Genomic DNA, 21207 nt, shown 5'->3' with positions numbered 1-21207 from the left:
CTAGGCGTGACGCCCACTCGCCGGCCCACGAGTGGGCGTCGTCATGCTAACGCAATAATTTTTTTAAAAATTCGATTTTAATAAATAAATAAAAATTAAAAAACGGTAATATTACCGTTCAACGGTAATATTTTAATTTTTATTATTTTTCTTTTTTATTCTATAAATACTCTTCTTTCGTTCTCATTATACACACAAACACACATCTATTCTTCTCAATTCATCTCTCTTTTCTCTCCAATTTTCATCTCACCTCTCCAATTTTCATCTCAAAATGTCCGGCGACGGAAACTCTGGCGGCTCCGGCGGCTATGACTTGAACACGTTTGGCGACTGGGGGGCATGTACAATGTGTTGGGTGCTTCCGGTTCCGGTTCGTCGACGCCGGGCACTCAAGGCTCGTCGACGTCGGCGGCGTACCAACAACCCTATTTTGATGTGGATGCATACTCTCGTCCTTCCGCCCCAAGGTATGAACAATCGTAGGGATTATCCCAAATTAGAGAGGATTTTCCGGATGAACCCAATCCGGAAGGAGGACGAGGCGGTGGAAGCTCCGGGGGTCGCGCATTCGATGCCGTGGAGGAAGAGGATGAGGCGGCCGAGGAGGAGGAGGATGTAAGCCGTCATCCATACAGCCGCAAGGACACGATGACTCTGTTCAATGCTTGGGTCAGCGTCTCGTACGATCCCATCGTCGGGAATCAACAAACCCGCAAGTGTTTTTGAAAAAAGGTCACCGACGCCTACAACGAGAACAAGCCAAAGGAGTCCCGCCGCCGCACCATGAAGATGCTCCGCAGTCATTTTGACCAAGTCGACAGAGATGTCAAAAAAATTTGCGGGATCTACAAGAATGAAGCGGCGAATTACCAAAGCGGAGCCAGTGGAGCCGACATTCTGAGAGCGGCTATGCGAGTCTTTTTTGACGACAACAGCAAAAAATTCAAACATGTAGATGTTTGGGAGGCGGTCAAAGATGTTGAAAGGTGGGCTGGAGGTGTCCAGTCCATCACGTGCTCGAACTCGAAACGCACGAAGCACGCGGCGGGTGGCCAATACTCGTCTAGTGAGGGCGAGTCAGGCAACGCCTCACAAGAGGTTGAGGGCACGGCCACCGATGCAGGGGGCTCCTACAGTGGGCGCCGTCGGCCGGAAGGGACCAAGGCGGCTAGAGGGAGGAGGGGCCGAAGCGAATCAAGCCAGGCGGGCTCGGTCTCGGTCTCGGGCTCGAACACCCTATTGTCTATGTACTTGATCGCCACGATGGCTGACACTTCCCGCATGACGCCTCTCCAATATCAAACCCATCTTGCCGGAATTGAGTATATGGCAAGACAAATTGGTATTCCGCCTACATGTGGCTTGAGTGCACTGCCACCGCCTTCGGGGGATGATTCGACGGCGGAGTAGTTTTTAAGTGTGTAATTTTTAATTTCTAGTATTTTAAATTATGTCTTTTTATTTATTTTTATAGATTTTAATTATGTGTTTTTTTTTTATTTTTTTAAGATTTTAAATTGTAATTTTATTTTATTTAATGAAGTGTGTTTTTATTAATTGAATTTGTTGGAAATAAAAAAAATGAAATTGAATGAATAGTTAAGTGACGAGATGGATAAAAGATGGAGGGGTGCATGTGCTGTCTCTTAGTTAAGAGATATAGTGAAAAGTACAGTGGAGCACATGAATAGTTAAGAGATGAGACGGTTAAGAGACGGATAAGAGACAGCGTTGCGGATGGCCTAAGTGCGCCAGTAATGCTCTTCATATCGTGCAATCTAGGTGTGCGAGTTGCCTGCAACGCACTTCTTGCCCGCGCGGTTCCGTCTGAAGGAGAATGACGGGAGGCCCAAATAAATGTGGTGTTCAAATTGCACAATAATTTGGACTGCTACCATAATCAAACTTGGCAATTTTGATCAATCAAACATCATAAAAGCCCAAAAGGTTTAGAATATATATACTCCATTTCACATTACCAAATAAACGGTGACACAAGACATGATTCTTCCAATCTGATATGTGGTACAACAAATTAGGAGACGAGACGAGACCGAGACAGAGACAAAGGAGAAATATATATGGTGAAAGAGATTACAACTTTGATCGGACTTGATCGATCAGTTCTCGCCGCAGTATTTTCCCCGAAGCCGATTTTGGGACGGTGTTGATGAACGTAACTCTCCTCAATCTTTTAAAAGGTGCAACCTTCAATATGAAATTAAGGTATTAGTTTACATCTCTAATCAATGGAAACATGTAGTCAAACACAAGACTTCCCAGTTAGCCAGTGAAGATATGTACCTGCTCGGCGATAAATTTCTTGATATCTTCTTCGGACAGTGAGCTGTTAGGTGCCCGGACAACATAAGCAGCCGGGACTTCACCAGCTTCTGCATCGGGATATCTGAGGGGAGAGTACCAAACATCAAAATGTTATCAAGAATTACTTTGCAATTACGACATCCCTAAAGATGACTTACGGGATGACCACAGCATCTGATATCTCGGGATGGGAGACGAGCAGACCTTCGAGCTCCGCTGGAGCAACCTAGCAAGAAAGGATAGCACATCACCACCATCATTGATAACAACAGAAGGTTAATCATGAAGCAATATATGTCCTACGATCAATGCTTCTATAGAGAGTAAGTACCTGAAAGCCCTTATACTTGATGAGCTCCTTAATTCGGTCAACAACATATAACTGGCCATCGTCATCAAAGTATCCAAGATCTCCTGTATGCACCCAACCCTGTTTATCTATCGTAAGCTTCGTGGCTTGTGGATTCCTGAAATAACCTGATGAAGAAAAGAAGAGAATAAAACATTAACAATGAAAGGAAAGGGGAAAGTTAAAGAAGATAATGGCGAACATGTGTGAATTGTGATGGCACTTGGATTATACATTCTGAGTTTGGTCTGTTAAACAACAGACATCAAGATTCGTAATAAGGAGTAGCCACAGCATCATCGGCCTTTTGAAGAGAACATCAATTTTCGCTGAGATACTAATACTTACTGTCTACTTTGCAATTGGAGAATTCAACCATCTCCCTTCATACATTATTTAACTAATCATCAGCTTGATACAATGTAAACAAACATGCAAATATTTTCTGGGCAAGGAATAGGATTTGCAGCACAGGCATACCTTGCATCATATTTGGTCCTCGCACCCAAATCTCCCCCAACTGGGTAGGTGGAAGAGGCTTCAATGTTTCAACACTAACTATTTGACACTCCACTCTGGGAACAAGCTGGCCACCAGAACCAGAATGTCGAGGCCCTGCGTAGGCATTCTCGACAGAAACAATTCCGCATGTTTCTGTCATTCCGTACCCCTGAAATAGGATGACTTTTGGTCACAGTGCAACCAGGCAGCAAATTTATGGTCAAACTACACTAAGAATCACCAACAGCTCCAAACCTTTCTAACCCAAAGTTCCAAACAACGTTGAAATCGGCTTGACACGCTTCTTTCATTAGTTCTAACGCTACTGTAGCTAATACTCATAAGGGTATCCACTATAGGGGCGGTGCGCAGGCCGCCCCCTTCCCGCCGCCGCCCCGCCGGATTATAGTAGGGAGGACGTCAGCCCCGAGGCGGACAAAATTTCCGGGGCGGAAGAGGCTTCGGCGTGTTTTGTGCGAGGACGCGCCGGTCCTCGATCGGCGCGCCTATAGTGCGCCGGCGATCGGCACACCGGCTGCCCCCTCGATTTTTAATTTTTGACATATTTTGTGTTTAGAGGGAGATTGGAGAAGGAAGAAGAGAGAAAGAAGCAGTTTCAAAATTTGTGTAATTAAAATGAAAATTGATTATAAAATTTCGGGGCTATTGGAAGTGTCGGCTTATAGTGGCGGAAATTTTTTTTGGGCGCGGACAAAAAAACTGGGGCTGTGGACAAAAAAGGGGCGGGGCTATTGGGGACGTCCGCCTTATAGTGGATACTCTAACAATGATTCATCTGATAGAAACACAGTTTCACTGTCTAGGCCTCACAAACAAAAGATGCAGCAAAATTCATGTTCCTCCAAAAATGCATACAAAAAGGATGACAGAAATGATGGAAATTTTACTTGCATAACAACAGCCTGAGGGAAATTCTTGGCACATTCCTGCATAAGCTCCTTCCCGAGAGGAGCAGCCCCCGATCCAACCTGCTTCAACGTCGACAAATTGTACTTCTTCACCATACTGTTCTTGGCCAATGCCAGTACGATCGGCGGCACCACCCACAGATGCGTGACTCCATACTTATCCACCGTCTTCAAAATCATCTCGAAATCGAACTTGGACATCGAAACAATAGCACTGCCGCGCTGCAGCTGCGAGAACATGATCACCGCAAGGCCAAACACGTGGAACATCGGCAGCACGCACAGAAACGCACAATTGACCTCCCCGGCCATTTCCTGATCTGCGGTGATCATCTGCGACGCGGCGATGAAGTTCCGGTGCGTGAGAATGACGCCCTTGCTCGCGCCGGTTGTCCCTGAAGAGTAGAGCAGCGCAGCAGTGTCGTCCTGTTTGATTCCGAATGAATTGCCGTCTAAATCGACGGATCCCTCATTTTCAGCGAGCTTCGAGAACGGAGTGATTTTAGGGATTTTCCCAATCGGCGAGAGGGGTTTGCTGGAATCGCCGAGGAGAACAACAGGGAGGCCGAAATCTTTGACCTTGGGCAGCAATTCCTCGACGGTGACAATCAACTTGGCCATGGAGTCCTTGAGCTGCTTGGAGACCTCGCCGGCAGTGTAGGCGGGGTTGACGGTGGTGGCGACGGCGCCGATGGCAATAATCCCGAAGAAACAGATGGGGAACTGGATGGTATTGGGGGAGAAAATGAGGACGACGTCGTTTTTCTTGATGCCGAGCAGGAGCAAGCCGTGGGCGACTCTTGAAACCGTGGATTTGAATTGTGAGAAAGTGAGGGTTTGGGCGGTGTGAGCGTCGATTAGGGCGCGTTTGTCGGCGAAGGAGGAAGCGTTTCTGAAGAGGAAGGAGATCATGGAGAGGTCGGGGTTTGTGGGGAGGGATAGCGGCGGGCGCAGTGATCGAAACACGCCGTCGCGGCCATAGCCGGATTTCTCCATCTTCTTTGTTGAGTTTGTGGTGTGTGTGTAAAACTGATTGAATAGTTCAATGATTATTGCGTATTTCAAAACGCTACGATGCAGCATTTAAAGCCGTTGCGATCAACCGATAAATTAGTGTTAAGTGTGTGGACGCTCCAATAGCTCCGCCCCTTTTTTCCACGATCCCAATTTTTTTATCCACAGCCTCAATTTTTTATTATCACCACTACTATGATGGACACTTCCAGTAGCCTCTAAATTTTATAATCAATTTTCATTTTAAAATGTTTGTAGTTTCAATCAAGTATAATTAAAATCATCGCAATGTAAATAATTAGAAAACGAGTTAATTGGGACCAAATATTCGTTATATTGACAACGGTAAAATTATACAACGAATATTTAAAATAAAATATTCGTTGTGAACTTCGGCCAGCCCTCCGTGTTGTATTGGCCCATGGACAGTGCCTTCACGTCGGCTTCGCTTCGGCGACTCTCAGCATTGAGCAGGTTGTTCTGGTATATGCCCGCGAACCGCTTGGCGGCCGACAGAATCCTAGACCACTTTTTGCGGAGCTGTTCTCCGTCACGCGGTTTAGCGCCTCGAGGTTTGAACTCGTTGTATGCCAACGGGACGCGCTTCCATAAGCTCCCCTCGGTCTGATAGGTGCCTACGATGGGGTCCGATATTACGACATCTCACGCCCTCGCCACTGCAATGGACTCCGCTTTGGTGTAGTGCGTGTCCCGTTTGTGTCCGGCTTCAGGTGCCGCAGCCTCGCTGCCATCGCCGTCGCCCCTGACGCGACTGCCCGAGCCGCCGCCGCCGCTGCCCGAGCCGCCTCCGTTGCCACCGCGACTGCCTCTTCCGCCGCCGCCGCCGCCACTGCTTCCACCCGCCGTATCCGGTACGCCGGAACTGAGCAGACCCATCATGGTATCCAGTGCGTCTTGATCTGCTTCGGTGAAAGGAGATTGGCTGGATTGGAAAGGGGTCTCCGGACGCGGCTGGTTAAGCGCGTCGAGGTTGGGTCTGTAATCTCCAAACGCCGAGCGACTCAGATTCCGCTGAAAAGGTTGGGGTGTGGGAGAAGACCTCCACGGCTGAGATGGAAGAGGAGTTGGACTCGATGCCCACGGCGGGAGGATTGACTCCAACTCCACGGCTGGGACGGAGAGCCGCCATATCCCGACGGCTGAGAAGGATAGCTGCCATATCTCAACGGCTGAGAAGGATAGCCACCATATCCCGACAGCTGTGAAGGATTGCCGCCATATCCCGATTCGTGCGAGCCGGGTGATTCGTCGTCTCCACCGTGCATTTTTAGATAGTGAAAGTGTATATAGTGAATGAATGAAGAGTGTGTGAAAATGGTGTAACATGGGTGGTGGAGGAGTGGTATTTATAGGGTTAATTTTCAAAAAATTAAAATAAAATCGAAAGGGGGCGCCCGGCGCGCCTATCGCCGCGCACTATAGGCTGGCGCGGCGATGGCCGACTGGCGCGTCCTCGCACATTTCTCGCCGAATGCCCATCCGCCCCGTTTTTTTCGTCCGCCGCAGGGCGGACGTCCCACGTACCATAGACCGCCCCGCCGTCGCCCCCGCTGGGGCTATAGCCGCGCCGGTATTATTGTGGACACTCTTAGGACACATCGTTGATCCCAATTAATGTGGGCACAGCCTATTGTAACATTATGTTAATAGACATCATATCCATGCATTTGATCCGTGCTGATCATTTAATTTAAGCCAATTTATGTAATTAAGATATAGATTCATAAAGTATTTTAATGGTTTGATTTGATAAAGTTAAGTATGAATTGAAACAATTGTCAACAGGTCCTGTTATGGGCCCTCTTAGGACTGAAATATTGCCCATTTATTTAAGACTACACTTATCATCTCACTAATCATGAGACTATTGGCTTGCTTTGAAGCATATAATGTAACATAAAATAACCGAGTTGAAATATGTTAGGATATTTTGAGATGGTAAAACACTTAGAATGAATCAAGGACTTGATCAAGGAGAAGGCAACTAGCCGTTTGATGTTAGTTCATAGCGGTTGGCGGTTGACGGCGATTACAACCGATTGATAGTTATCAAGAATCGGTTATTGACGATCTTGAAGCATTGAGCATGGATTACTCTTCCTATAAGTGGTGCTACAAGCATCATAGATCAGCAAGCAATGGCAGCTTCATATCAGAGAGAGATCGAGTAAAGAGGGGAGGTCTTCAACTGTGCATGTGTGCTCTCGAAGCGAGACGACTTCGAGCGAGTTGAGAGCGTTCTTTACTTGTAAATCTCCGAGAGATATGAGAGTGTTCTTCTTCATTGTATCTATAGTTGATCATCAATGAATTCCTTCTCATTTTGTCCGTGGACGTAGGCTTACGTCGAACCACGTTAATCCCTCGTGTTCTTGAATCGTTTTGATCTTGCTCCAATCTTGATTTGTTACGAATGGCGCCGTTTGTGGGAAGATGAGTTTCGAAGAAAAGAAAGGCGCAAGATCTTGGCTACAACAAGAAAGGAGATGAAGAACTGAAAAGTGGAAGCCACGAAGAGTTTCTGACGGAGGAGCAGAGGGAGATGCTGAAAATAACGTCTCAGAATGCGGAGGTGATGTCGTCATTGTCTATGGCTTCATCGCCTAAATCTCCCGGGCCGAAGTCTCCCGGTCAGAACTCGTCTCTGGTGTTCGAGCACAACCATGTCAAGGCGCCTGGAGGAGGACATTCTGCCGCAGGTGGAGGCATGGCGGTGAGGCACGTGCGTTGTTCGCACTCGGGAAAGGCTGTTAGAGTGAAGAAGGATGGTGCTGGTGGTAAAGAAACCTGGGAAAAATTACTTGACACTGATGGTGATCAGAGCAATGCCCAGCTACGAGTTGAGGGAGAATCCGAAGAAATCTTGGAGGATTTCTGATCCCAAACACGCAAAAGCTGCGAATTCCTGCAGGGAATGCAGCAAGGAATTCGCGTCGTTGAGGGCAATGTTTGGTCACATGAAGAGCCATTCTACTAAGAGAGGGATGGTGAAGGTGCCTAGTGTTGTTGAGTCTGGTGAGAGTTTGTCGGACTTATGCCCGATTCGGAGGAAGAGATCCAGGATTAGGTACAAAGGCACTATCAATGTGGATGTGTCTCATTGTGGAGTCTCTGATCTTGAGGAGGCAGAGGAAGCTGCTAGGGATTGGTGAGGCTGCAGGCTCTCTTGATCAAGTGGATTCAATGATGAAGAAACTTGATCAAGGGGATCGAAACTTGATCAAGGGATTGAAACTTGATCAAGGGAATTCTGAGCAAGCACGTGAATCAGAGAATCAGAATCTCTGGGAACGGACGTAAAGAAACTGGAAGACAGTAATAATCTGCTGCATGATGCAAAATCTGAAATCGAGGTACTCAAGGAGAAGCTCGGTCTGTTGGAGATCTCGAATGAGAGATGCGAAGATGAATAAGAGCAGCGTCGATGACGTCGTGCTCGTTAGCGGTTCGAGGAGTATCCCGAAGGTGCAGCAGCTCTGCAAGAGTGTCAAACCGATGAGGCCGTGGTATATGGCTCTGCGGTCCAGGCAGCGATCCTAAGCGGTGAAGGTGGCATAAATCTTGACAGAAATTCAGAATCACTCAGCAACTCCAATTCTGAACAGAGAAGATTCAGGAGAGGTGGAGGTTTTATCGTCCGGTGGAGGCGTTGTAGCTGATCAAGGAAGTGATGGAAGAGAATCTAGAGATGATTCTCGGAGTTAGAATAATTGTATACTGACAAGAATAGTCAAGGTTGGCGCTACGCGGACATGGGATCGACAAAGTTCAAATGTTGAATGAACTTGGTGAATTTGATTCGAAGATGATCAAAGGAAGGAGTGGCCGGACAAAGGTCATAGAAGAGAAAAGGGAAGTGTTTGAATCATCTCAAAAGGTGGAGGATTGTTAGGATATTTTGAGATGGTAAAACACTTAGAATGAATCAAGGACTTGATCAAGGAGAAGACAACTAGTCGTTTGATGTTAGTTCATAGCGGTTGGCGGTTGACGGCGGTTGCTCAACTTAGGATTAATATAATGAAGAAGAAAAAAAAAGGAAAATGGATGTTTTAAGAGTGTCCACAATGGTGGCCCTTGAAGGCCACCAAAGTTGGCCCGGCCACAAAATGTGGCTCTCCATGGCCCTCCGCAATGGTAAATAAACAAAAACAACAAGGGCCACGAAATGTGGCGTTCTCCAAAAAAAATTAATTTGTTTACTTTTTTTAATTATATTTTTTAATTTAACTACAACAAATTTAATTAGCCTAATAATTTGGAAAATAAACATAATTTAATAAAAAAGTGAATTTCAGACAAATTTTCGTCGTATTATAGATAGAGGAAAATTATACAACGAAATTTTTTTAAAAACACCACACAAAAAGACGCCACCCTTCCTACTCGGTGGTGTCATCGGAATCCGGCACGTCTTCATCACCACCCCCACTGCCGCTAGCTCCGCCCGTCTCCGACCCATCGGCCCACCCCAACTTCGACCTCAATCTAAGAATGAGGTCGTAGCACATCTTCTTGGTGAGAGGGCCTGTCGACTACTCGGTGGCCTCCACCTCCACACTACCGGATGTCAGGGTCTCCGGTGTACCCATCAACTGTTCTCATGTGAATCTATCAGATTCAAATCTATCAGATTCAGACAAAGGAGACTGGGTGTATTGGAATTGTGAGGATTGGAAGTGCTGAGACTGGTTGTTGATCGCGTCCATATTCGGACGGTAGTCACCGAACCCTGATGGTTGGTGAACCACGTTCCTCTGCTGATGGGAGGACAACTGAACCCTGTATTGCGGAGATTGTGGACTCCACATCTAATTTGGGAAGTTGCCATATCCTGAGTCTCCATACCCCGGAGAATCACCATCTCCACCTTGCATCTTTGGTAGGATTTTAATTAGGATTTTGTGGTGTTGAAGTGTAAAATGGAGTGGAAAAAATGGAAATGGAAATGATAGTATTTATAAAAGAATTTTCGAAAATTAAAAAAATATATATATTCACGACCTAGCCGCATATTGTGGCCCGCTGCAGTGGAGGGCCGCGGCTCACACGGCTCAGCTGCGTGAAGGCCGCAGCTCCCTCGTGGCTCTCGGCCCTCAGCCGCGAATCGTGGCTATCTGCAGTGGGGGCCGCGCACCCGAGCCACTGGCCGCGGCTCCCCCACTGTGGACACTCTAAGCGCACTAGTTACTCAAACTTCATAGTTTCCTTTCCTCAAGTCGCTTCAAAAAGTCAAGAAAGATCACCACCAACAACAAACCAACTCTCAATCACCAGCAATCTCAATGAAAAATCTCAAATTTCGGCGGCCCAAATCGGCAACACGACTTCCCGTGGTCTTGACAGCAACGATCATCCATCTCCTCCGAGTTACGAGGTCAGTTTCGCCGCCGCCGCTGCCAATTCTCCCAATTCCGACGGCGCAGCAGATTTCATGGCAGCATGCGGAGATGGCCCTCTTCCTGCATTTCGGCACCAACACTTTCACGGACTCGGAGTGGGGGACGGGGCACGCGGACCCGTCCGTGTTCAACCCCACCGAGTTCAACGCGACTCAGTGGGTCACCGTGGCGAAGCAGTCCGGTTTCTCTCGAGTCATTCTGACCGCAAAGCACCACGATGGATTCTGCCTGTGGCCCTCTCAATACACCGATTACTCTGTGAAATCTTCTTCTTGGAGGAATGGCAGTGGTGATGTGCTGCGAGATTTGGCTGAAGCTGCCAGAATTGGTGGGGTGGAATTGGGGGTTTATCTATCCCCTTGGGATAGGCATGAATCTTGCTATGGCAAGACCTTGCAGTATAATGAGTTTTACTTGGGGCAGATGACTGAGTTGCTCACTAGGTCCACTTTATTTACCTTTTCAAGTCAAGAATTTGCCTGTGTTGATTGGATTAATATTGTGAAATGTTGCTAAAGATGTTGAGTTTACCCTTTCTAATCTCTGTTTTAGGTGTGTGCCATTAAGCTATGATGAAATTCTTTGTTATTGGGTGCTGCTTTTGTGATTTAGTTGTGTCTGAACTTGAGCTAGTTTGTTGCTATGCACTTGGGTAGATATGGTGAGATTAGAGAAGTTTGGCTGGATGGTGCAAAGGGTGAAGGGGAGAAATACATGGAGTACTTCTTTGATGATTGGTTTAGTTTCATTCATCAACATCAACCCGGGGCTGTCATATTCTCCGATGCTGGTCCCGACACAAGGTGGATCGGGGACGAGGCTGGCGTCGCTGGGAGTACTTGTTGGTCTCTCTTCAACCGCACCAATGACATGATTGGCAACACTGACACTAAGTAAGTTCACATCTCCCAAAATTTTCACTTCTTGTTGCTTGAAATCTGTAAGTTATCTCAATTTTTGTATATTGTGAAGTATATATAGGCTTGTTATGAGCTTTTTAGAGTGACATGTCACATAGTTAGTTTTTTATTTGATTGTATTAGCTGATTCTTGATTTTCTTGTCTTACAACTGCACCTAATTATCAAACTCACGTTTCATGTAGATTATGTCTCATTGCCTACTTAGCTAATGCTTTGAAGCTACAGATATTCTGGGCAGGGAGACCCTTTTGGGCATGACTGGGTACCTGCAGAGTGCGACGTCTCAATCCGGCCCGGATGGTTTTGGCATGCCTCCGAATCTCCTAAATCGGCCTTAACCCTACTCGATCTATACTACAAGTCCGTGGGGAGGAACTGCCTCCTCTTACTAAATGTGCCACCGAATTCTTCGGGTCTCATATCCCAGGAACACATTCAAGTTCTTCAAGAGTTCTCAGAGATCCGGAGCCTCATCTTCTCACAGAGTCTAGCAGAAGACGCGTCTGTCTCTGCCAGCAGCACGCGTGGTGACCTTACCGATCCGCGTTATAGCCCCCACAACGTTCTCGAGCAAGGCACACACTCCTACTGGGCTCCCGGGAGTGTGCAGTCAGGCTGGATACTGTACTTGGACCTGCAGGAGACCATTACGTTCAACGTGTTAATGGTGCAAGAGCCGATTCAGATGGGGCAGAGGATCATCAGGTTCCATCTCGATTTCTTGAATGAGGACGGAGAGTGGAAGGTGGCAGCGAAGGGCACCACAGTCGGATACAAGAGGCTGCTGCTGTTTCATAGTGTGAGAGCCACCCACCTACACCTCGTCGTGGAGGAGTCCCGGGCTGACCCTCTTATAGCTTATGTAGGTATATATATCGATCCATTCTCCGTTGTCCGGCATATTTCTGAGCTAAGCTCTGCTTCACTCATCAATGGCAGTCACCCTCTTCAACAAGCTACCAATAGAATTGCACCTTCATAATTCATGTTCTTGTTCAAGTTCTGTATTTCTGAATCAATATATGCAGTAAAAAGCTCATTTTATTGTATCAACTATCAAGTCAATCACACCAAATCAGACCATCTGATACAGCTTTGTCTGATAAATTACATGCAAATCTTTCTGCTACATTTGTAATCTTTAACAACTGACAAATAAAATGCATTAACCTTACACAACTGCAGATTTACATAACTTTGTTCACCGAAACTGGCCCTGCATCCATCTCCTCAGCATCTCCAGCGACGCTCTTGGCTGATCCATTGGAACCATGTGACCTGCATTATACACCTTCAAGAAACTCAGACCTCCATAGCTCTTCATCCCACCTGCCTCCACGCCTCCGACCTTAAACGGGACTAATTTAGCCGACACAAACCTTCTCCGGCCAGACCAACTCATGTTTTCCACCCATCTCAAGTTACCCAGCCAGTTACAGATGAGGTCGTATTCCCCAGCGTATACGAGCAGCTTGATCCCATCTTGCAGCAATGCTGGAAGCCCGACATCGAAATTCTTCATAATCTCTGGATACATGTATTCATACACTTTGGTGCTGCACGAGATGAATCTTATATCTCTAACACCCAAGGCATTTTGAACCGCCTTGTCGTTCAGGAATCTCTCCACGATTGAGAAGTCGTAGCAGAGAGAGCCGGTGCAGTTTTTTCGGATGTCATAGTGCTACAATAGGAGATCATATCTATGTGTCAGAATTAACAAAAAGGTGTCTTTTTTTTGTTGTTGAATGGGTTCAAGAAAACATGGTACATTTATGCCTGGTTTGGAGGCAATGATTCTACGGAAGAGGCCGGTGCAGATTATGTAGGCCTCCGCACAAGCTAATGATGTACCGTTTGCGCCTGCGGTAAAATACGAAACAGGTTTCCTGTTTAGGCAAAAAAAGACTGGATTTTTATTACCACAAGCTCTTATATTAGTTTCGCAAAATCTCTCTGCTACAATGAGGCGGTAGTATTCAACCCTGTTGATCAGTTTCATGTTTAAAGCGTAATCACGATATGATTTGTATTGAATCTCCGGATTCGTCATTCCATTCCCAATGGCTAATCCCTGGTCGATTTGCATTAGTTGATTAGGACATGATCATATAACGCTGCTTTAGTTAATTATAAGCATACTTTGAGGTTTATATGAATCCCTTGTCTATTTTTGTTTCTCTGATGAATCTGAGCAGCAAATGCAGGAATGTAATGCCCAGCATAAGACTCTCCCGTGATGTAGAAGTCGTTCTTCGCGAGCTCCCCATGTTTCTCGAAGAAAGCCTTGACAAAGTTGTGAGCGTGAAAAAGATATCTACTTGATTTTGTTCAAGGATGAAGAACAAACCTGCAGGAAGTCAGAGAAATCGACAGAGGCTTCTTCCGAGCTGTGTCGAAGATCATCTGTGGAAGTTGAGTAACTGAAACCTGTCCCTGTTGGCTGGTCTATGTATATCAGGTTTGATTCCTGCACCCTTGAATCAAACATCAAATTTTCTTCATTACCTAAATAATACTAGGAAGAAATTAAATCGTGTGATTATGAACAATTAGCATTACTTGATCCCAACCGAACTCATTCCACGCAAGCGTGTAGTCTTTTGTCAAGTGAAAAGGTCCATTCTCGAAAAACAAAGCCAGCGAGCTGCTGCATCCCGGCCCTCCCGTTAGCCATACCACCACGGGGGCGCTCGAGTTCTTGCTTCTTGATTCGAAGAAATAGTAGAACAACCTGCAAGAATCAGAGTCATTATATGTGTATGTGTATATGAATCTTGATATGTGGGAAATATGCATCAAAATGTGCATGATGAGAAATTTTATTATTACATATTTTGCATTGAATCCATTCATTGATCAGTTATTTTTACCTTGCACCTTTGGTGCTAGCAAGTCTGTAATAGCCAGCATGGTGTCCGAAATCTGCAACTGTGGTGGAGTTAGCAGCAATGTGAGGAAATTGAATGCGTTTTTCGACAATTCTTGAAGCATCGGCTGCTGCAGGATCGTCCTCGACAATGTTGGCATCAAGTTTAGGAAACAAGTTGAGGTCTCTGATGAGCTTTTCCGCTTGTTTCTGTAGGAATTTCGAGGCCAGAATCGGTGAGGCATTGCCATTATCAGCCTCTATAGCTGATAAAGAGATTAGTAGTGAAATGCAAAGAAAAAGAGTTGACATCATGAAATGGTTTTGATATTTTGTTTTGTGAGTTAGTAAGTTTGATTGGATTTTATAATGCAAGAGATTGGTAAATGTTGTGTGTGTGTTTGTGTGTTCAAATTGCATTTCCAAATTTTCAGGAAATAGAATTAATGACGCAATCAAGTTTGAGTTTGAGTCTCGTATTAATGCTAAATTATCTCTACATGTTGTTCCAGATCTTGTTGTGAGACTTTTGTTATAGTATTTAATTTGTTTTTCTTTCTAGAAAATTATAGTACTATCCTAACTTTTTACATATTAATGGGATCAATATTATCCCTAATTTTGCTTTGAAAAGGCTGATTCTGGCATAACAGCCTAATAAAAGTACATTTAAGTCTTCGGTGTATATATTGTATGTCAGAAAAGTGGACGTGCAAAATTATATAGATTGTTTTATTAAATATTATTTTCATTTTATATTACTTTATTATTTGAAAAGCACAGATATATTAAAACCACTATTTTATATGCCTTTAATTATCAAATTAAAATTTAAAAAGATAAGGTGCCGAAATAGATATTAAACTTTAATGGAGTATTTGCTAATAAAAATTCAAAATTATTGTATTTGTGATATATTCAGATTAAAAACTGAAGCCATACACTAGTAAGAATTCTATATATAGATATATCATATATGATGTTTAAATACTGCTACTAAATTGTTGCATCATATATATCGACTGATTTTATATTATTGCATGTATACTCATTCTCTACCTTAAATTTTCTTGTCAAACTTAATCACTAGTACATTATTGCAATGTCAAGAGTTGGGATATGCCTTCCAACAAAAATGCAATAAACAGATTTTTTTCAAACATTAAATCACCTTCTTCACAACAAATCACAGATGCATTTTAATCAGTTTTTACAAACAATTCTCTACATTTCTTCTGTATTAGTATAAGTAAGATGATGATCTAGTTGTGTTAGATTCCCCTGCATCCACCTCCTCAGCATTTCCAAAGATGTGTTTGGTTGATCCATCCCCGAAGCCCTTCTTCTGCCCGGCCTCAGCCCCGTCCACTGAGAAAGGCACAGTGGCAGCTGCTGCAAACTGCTTCTGTCCAGACCATTCCATGGCATGCACCCAACCCATCTTGAGTTCCCTATCCATTTCAAATCAAATGTGTGTCATGTTATCAGTTTTCGATAACCGGTTTGTTAGTTAACATGTAAGAGTCCTCACCTAGCCAATTGCAGATGAGATCATACTCTCCTGCATACACAAGTAGCTTGATCCCATCCTCCAACATTGCAGGGATCCCGACTTCAAGATTCCTCATCCAGTCCGTCACCATAGCATCGTACACTGTGGAGCTACACGACACGAACTCTATGTCTCCGACACCAAGAGCGTCTCTCACTGATCCGAGCTTCAAGAACTCCTCCATGTTGGAGAAGTCATAGCAGAGGATAGGAAAGGTGCTTTCATTACTACCTCATTAGGCATCATGGAGATTTTCAGGAGAAAGTAACCCTTACATTTTTACCGAGGATGAGGCCCACTATTCTGTTGAAGATGCGGTTGCAGACGCTGTAGGCAGCCAAGCAAGGCGAGCCACTATCTGAGACTGGGCTTCACCAGCCGGTTGTAATCCGATTGCTGGATCAGTTTCATGTCCAACGCATAGTCAGTGTACGCTTTGTACTGTATCTCGGGGTTAGTAAGCCCGTTGCCAATGGCAAAGCCCTGGACAAGCGACAAAACTATCCGGCAAAAACCAGGATGAAAGAAGAATTGAATGTTAGCACCGTGCTTGGGGAACAAATTGAGTGATTTGATGAGTTTCTCCGCCGGGAACTGGAAATTGGAGGCACTTTCTGCAAATGATGTGGCTCACCAAACCACAAAAACAAACAGAATGCAACGACGGTTGACGCCATTTTCCTTTGTTGATGGAATGGAGAGTAAACAGTTTTTCTTTGAGTTGTATATATATAGTCAAGTTGAGTGAGAAATCAGAAATGTGCATTGCATTTGCATTTGCATTTGCATTTGCATTTATTTACCAATTTTTTGCATTACTACACATATAATTAAGATTCCAAAAATTGAATTTAAAACTTAATAGGATTAGATTTACAATTTTAATTTTTTTCTATAATGAAGTATATTTTATGTTTTGACTAATGTAATTTGACTTTAAGTTGTTCTGTATGGAGATAAATAAATTAAAAATTAATTCCTAAAGTTATGAAATCAAATTTATCAGCATATATTTTTAAAATGATTTTTTTTTCTTATATACTTAGTTGATTTTTTTTAGAATGTCAACTCGGTCAATTAAATCTAGACTAATTTATGAGCAATTGTCGAATGTAAAGGCGGTTGATTGATTCAATCTAGCAGAATCATGATTTTTAGATTAACTCATCTTAGAACAATTTTTAAAAAAAAAACATACTAAGATCTACAGCTGAAAAAATGAATATTTGCATGATTATTGGAAGATAATTGAATTAATTATGATTACGAATGAATGTTTCTATCTAGAAATGCTATCTAGGTGTAAAATAAGTTTTGAATTAATTGGACTCTTAAATTATTTGCATGATTTGAGGAAGACTAATTGAACTAATTATGAAGCGAATTAAATTTGTTTTTTTATTTAAAATAAAATATTATTCTAGTTATTAACCTAAAATAGCTAGATAGAAGATCGATACATAAAATACCATAAATTTCAAAATTAATTAAAACGAAAAATAATACTCCTAACAAATTTCTAATTAAACATATATTATTATAGAGACAATATATCTTAATAAAGCATAATCCTTTAAATTATTGCAAATTGGAAAAAATGTGACTTTTGCGTCATAATCATTAATTTGTGTTTATTGCGTCGTCTCCGAAATGAATATATAGTAAAAATAATATTAATAACCGCATCCAAAGATGATAATTGATACGTATACGAAATTCCATGCTCATAATTAAAAAACAAAATATGCTGGGATTCACTGGTTGTATTAATAGTACGATTGTTATTAGTATTACTATACATTATATTAAAAGCATATCAATTTTATTGATTCTATGAATTTTCTTTTGAACTATAGAATTTATGAAATGTAACTGTTTGTCTACATTTTAACAGAAAACATTAGAGACTGAATTTGATAAATTCCTTATAAAATCTAATTCTTTTGTAAATATGATTAATTCTTGATTTTCTAGTTTTCCAATACTCATGTCTCATTATATTGTGGAGAAATTGCAAAAGCACATTCAACTTTCTGAATATTTAATTTGGTGAATCTAATAATGTAGTTGTAATTTTTAAAATTTAAATAGTATGTATAAAGTTTTTAGACAAATGGCTTTTCCACAAAATATACTCCAGTAATTTAGAAAATGAAATTATTTTTTTGAGCCGAGTCCTATTACCCCACCCACTTCCTCCTCCACCAATATTCAATTCCTAAATGACAATTAAATAGTTAACAAATATAATTAAATTTTTTTAATTCAAAGTCAATCAGTTACACCCGTTAACCAGTAGCAAACAAACCGTTTCGTATTTGGGCTTCACTTGAAATATAGAAACTTCTTATATGGGCTTAATTTGTTTGGACCAGTCCACTTCCGTTATAGGGCGCGAGATTTTTAAATACTCTTTTCATTTATAGAAAATGATATCATTTGTGAATAACATATATAGCTTTCAAACTTTCAATACACAATTGATAAAAAAATATTATACTTAACCAGTAATACGAAAGCGACAAACTAAATTTTCAACTAATTAAGTCAACTAATATAGTATAATTCGAATATTTTACATTTGAAAAAGTTACACAACTTGTAATGTCCCAGTTTCATCTTTGATCATGCGTACATTTATTCATATTTATATATACACGAATATTCAATGGTGTCTACAGGGTTCCTGAACAGAGCACCTATAATTAAAATACACAATGACAACATATATATGCTATACTGGAGGTGTATCAATAATGATCTAATATATATATAGAGAGAGATTATTAATTGGGCCAAGTCAAGATTCATATCATAATTCATTTTTATAACATACTTATAGTTAAAAATATTACTCTCTCCGTCCTGTCTAAGATGACACATTTCTTAACCGGTCCGAGATTTGAGGAGTTGTTGTTTAATTTGATTAATTGGATAGAGAAAGAGAGTTGAATATTTAATTGGAGAGAAAAAAAGTGGTTGGGTGTATTAATTGGAGAGGAAAAATTACCAAAAATAGAATTGTGTCATCTTAGTTGGAATAAACTAAAAAGAAAAGTGTCGATCTTTTAACTCTATTGTTGAGTTTAAGTGTATATGTTGAACTTTCTCTCGTACTCAAGCATTTACTATTATTATAAAGAAATTATGAAAGTTTAAACTTAGAATCCAAAATTAATTTATCCTTGTGAAGGGATCTAGCATCATATTAATAATTTTTATTTAGCATCTGGAGATCTATTAAAAACTGATGTTTTGTCTATTTTATATTGTTAATTTTAAATTATAAGTTAGAGGTCAATGATCCATGTATATAGAAAATGTGTGGTACAAGTCACTCTGTTCTATCGTCTGTCTCAGTTAATTTATACTCCTATTATATCATGAGAAGACCCGATTATATATGCTAAAAGGTAATAATTGACCTAAGTCAGCTAGTTTAATTTAAATACACCTATTTTAATGTTTATGTTCTTTCCCTTCGAGTTTTGCAAGAGACACTTTATAAGAATTTTGTAATGATGTTTATGTAAACTCTTGTAGTTTGTTTACTCACATATACTTCTTAAAAAATAAGTATAATCTAGAGGAATTTTATTTTTCATTTTATTTATAGCTTCTGACTAATTTATCACAACCTTTTTCATATTTTAATCTTTTTGTGAAAATCGAAAACACACTTTCTAGTTTTTGGCGAACATATAACTTAGTTTTTCTAACTCAACGTCTTGTAATTAATTTAATAATACAAATATTCACTTAGGGTCATGTTAGATTGCTAACTAATGTCTTCATTTTCAATTCTTAGTTAGTTAAATATTAATTACATCTTATAATCTAATAATACAAAAATCTCACATCTAGATATCATTTATGTATATTGGTCGTAATTTTTCTATTTAATTTTATTTACTATCAAAGGCAATTGAAGCAATTAACAATTTAATAAAAAAATGTTGAGATTTGAAAGAACAAAGTAGAGAATAGTGATTTGTTTGCACGTGAAATTCATGAGAAGTAGTTATGTAAAATTATTTCCGTGAACAATGGCAACAAAATTGATGAGATTGTTCAGGTCGGAAGATATCGTCCTGATTTTATCGAATTAATTAATTTCGAAGAATATTGTGATTTGATTATGGTGGGTGTGAGACGATATACAAATTGATTTTCATATTAAACGGCCTCTTAAATCTATTAATTTGGAAATTGTTCCTTTATCATCCCAATTAAAAATTTTGTGGTGCTTTGCACGTAATGGAATTTCCTTAAGTAAGAAGATTATTATTCTAATCGGAAGTATTTTTTTATTTATTTGCAAGCTGCAAACATTGCATAATTATTGTGAGTTTGTTAGGAAATTACTTTATGTTTTGAAAATATGATTTACTCAACAAGTATCCCAAAACATACGAACAAGAACAAATGAGCATATGTTTACCTAACATGCATGGGTAAATGTTTCTAAAACATTGCTATATTGAATATACAAAATTGATTGATTATTTATCCCAAAAAAACACTACACATTATAGGATAATTTATATTGCTACTGTATATTTATATACTATAGATTTCCACTCACTAATTTCCCATATTTGTCAGATAACGCAAGAGAGGATACATCTTTTTAATGAATAGTATAGCATTGTCAAACTTAGTTGGTGCTTCAAAACATGGAAAGTAAAAAGTAGGCAATTTTTTTTAATAAAAAGCCCATTCATACCTTCCATGCCACCAACTTTATTGACATGGCCAAATTGTCACCAAATACAAAATAATATTATTGTATGATGAAGTAAGATGTCACTCCTATAATTTTCAAATGAATACCGTGCACATCATCTCCATATACTAATAAATATATAGAGACTATATATACATAGAGAGACCAATTCCAACTAAAACATTGAATTATTTTTTATGATTGTACATATTGCTTATAGCCTTCTTTGTCGAATTAAATTCTATGAACATTAATTATTGAGAAATACATTACCAACATTTAGCCGTCAATATTCTTGATTTAAGCTTGTCCACGTTTGTTAATATTGGTCAAGTACAATTTGGAACTATTTCAATCGATGTTCACATATACTATAATCATTTTTTTAAAATTTCAATCGATGTTCACATATACTATAATAATTTTTTTTGTAATCTTCATTATTCAATCAAAGAAATCGAACAAGGGTCTATATTAGTAAGTGCCAATATTGTCAGAGGAAAAATAATATTCGAGGAAGTAAAAATAAAGAAAACAACGAACACCAATAATAGTTTGCAAAAATTAGATTTGTGTCATATTATTAGGTAGACA

The 21207-nt window shown here is 41.0% G+C and overlaps 3 protein-coding genes and 1 pseudogene across 3 annotated transcripts; 1 reads left to right on the top strand and 3 right to left on the bottom strand.

The window, feature by feature from the left end:
• Positions 1–1951: 1951 nt before the first annotated feature.
• Positions 1952–5169, bottom strand: LOC121806031 (probable CoA ligase CCL7). Its single transcript, XM_042206096.1, has 6 exons — positions 4087–5169; positions 3158–3347; positions 2660–2805; positions 2487–2554; positions 2308–2410; positions 1952–2211 (listed from the first exon to the last, which is right to left on the bottom strand). Exons 1-6 carry the CDS (start codon positions 5101–5103, stop codon positions 2098–2100), a joined length of 1638 nt encoding a protein of 545 aa, XP_042062030.1. The 5' UTR covers positions 5104–5169; the 3' UTR covers positions 1952–2097.
• A 5195-nt stretch (positions 5170–10364) lies between these two features.
• On the top strand, positions 10365–12519 carry LOC121806020 (alpha-L-fucosidase 1-like). The gene is made up of 3 exons (XM_042206090.1): positions 10365–10987; positions 11201–11437; positions 11692–12519. Exons 1-3 carry the CDS (start codon positions 10428–10430, stop codon positions 12446–12448), a joined length of 1554 nt encoding a protein of 517 aa, XP_042062024.1. The 5' UTR covers positions 10365–10427; the 3' UTR covers positions 12449–12519.
• Positions 12520–12605: 86 nt separating this feature from the next.
• LOC121757258 (serine carboxypeptidase-like) lies at positions 12606–14647 on the bottom strand. The gene is made up of 7 exons (XM_042152788.1): positions 14340–14647; positions 14029–14200; positions 13817–13936; positions 13609–13752; positions 13390–13540; positions 13238–13329; positions 12606–13150 (listed from the first exon to the last, which is right to left on the bottom strand). Exons 1-7 carry the CDS (start codon positions 14645–14647, stop codon positions 12668–12670), a joined length of 1470 nt encoding a protein of 489 aa, XP_042008722.1. The 3' UTR covers positions 12606–12667.
• Positions 14648–15559: 912 nt separating this feature from the next.
• LOC121757248 lies at positions 15560–16703 on the bottom strand (annotated as a pseudogene).
• Positions 16704–21207: the final 4504 nt, after the last annotated feature.

The sequence above is a fragment of the Salvia splendens genome, chromosome 1, assembly GCF_004379255.2.
Source record: "Salvia splendens isolate huo1 chromosome 1, SspV2, whole genome shotgun sequence".
Lineage (NCBI taxonomy): Eukaryota > Viridiplantae > Streptophyta > Magnoliopsida > Lamiales > Lamiaceae > Salvia > Salvia splendens.
Note: the sequence above shows the minus strand (reverse complement) of the source record. Positions and strands in the feature narration are given on the sequence as shown.

What these genes read in the sequence shown, in the direction of transcription:
- LOC121757258 (XM_042152788.1), bottom strand. Translation starts at nt 14,647, where the DNA reads ATGTCAACTCTTTTTCTTTGCATTTCACTACTAATCTCTTTATCAGCT. An exon ending in GGATTCATATAAACCTCAAA is followed by an intron (nt 13,541 to 13,608) that starts GTATGCTTATAA and finishes CAAATCGACCAG; the next exon opens with GGATTAGCCATTGGGAATGG. An exon ending in CCTCCAAACCAGGCATAAAT is followed by an intron (nt 13,151 to 13,237) that starts GTACCATGTTTT and finishes CTCCTATTGTAG; the next exon opens with CACTATGACATCCGAAAAAA.
- LOC121806020 (XM_042206090.1), top strand. Translation starts at nt 10,428, where the DNA reads ATGAAAAATCTCAAATTTCGGCGGCCCAAATCGGCAACACGACTTCCC. An exon ending in ATGACTGAGTTGCTCACTAG is followed by an intron (nt 10,988 to 11,200) that starts GTCCACTTTATT and finishes GCACTTGGGTAG; the next exon opens with ATATGGTGAGATTAGAGAAG. An exon ending in ATTGGCAACACTGACACTAA is followed by an intron (nt 11,438 to 11,691) that starts GTAAGTTCACAT and finishes TTGAAGCTACAG; the next exon opens with ATATTCTGGGCAGGGAGACC.
- LOC121806031 (XM_042206096.1), bottom strand. Translation starts at nt 5,103, where the DNA reads ATGGAGAAATCCGGCTATGGCCGCGACGGCGTGTTTCGATCACTGCGC. An exon ending in TCAGATGCTGTGGTCATCCC is followed by an intron (nt 2,411 to 2,486) that starts GTAAGTCATCTT and finishes CTCTCCCCTCAG; the next exon opens with ATATCCCGATGCAGAAGCTG. An exon ending in AGAAATTTATCGCCGAGCAG is followed by an intron (nt 2,212 to 2,307) that starts GTACATATCTTC and finishes TTCATATTGAAG; the next exon opens with GTTGCACCTTTTAAAAGATT.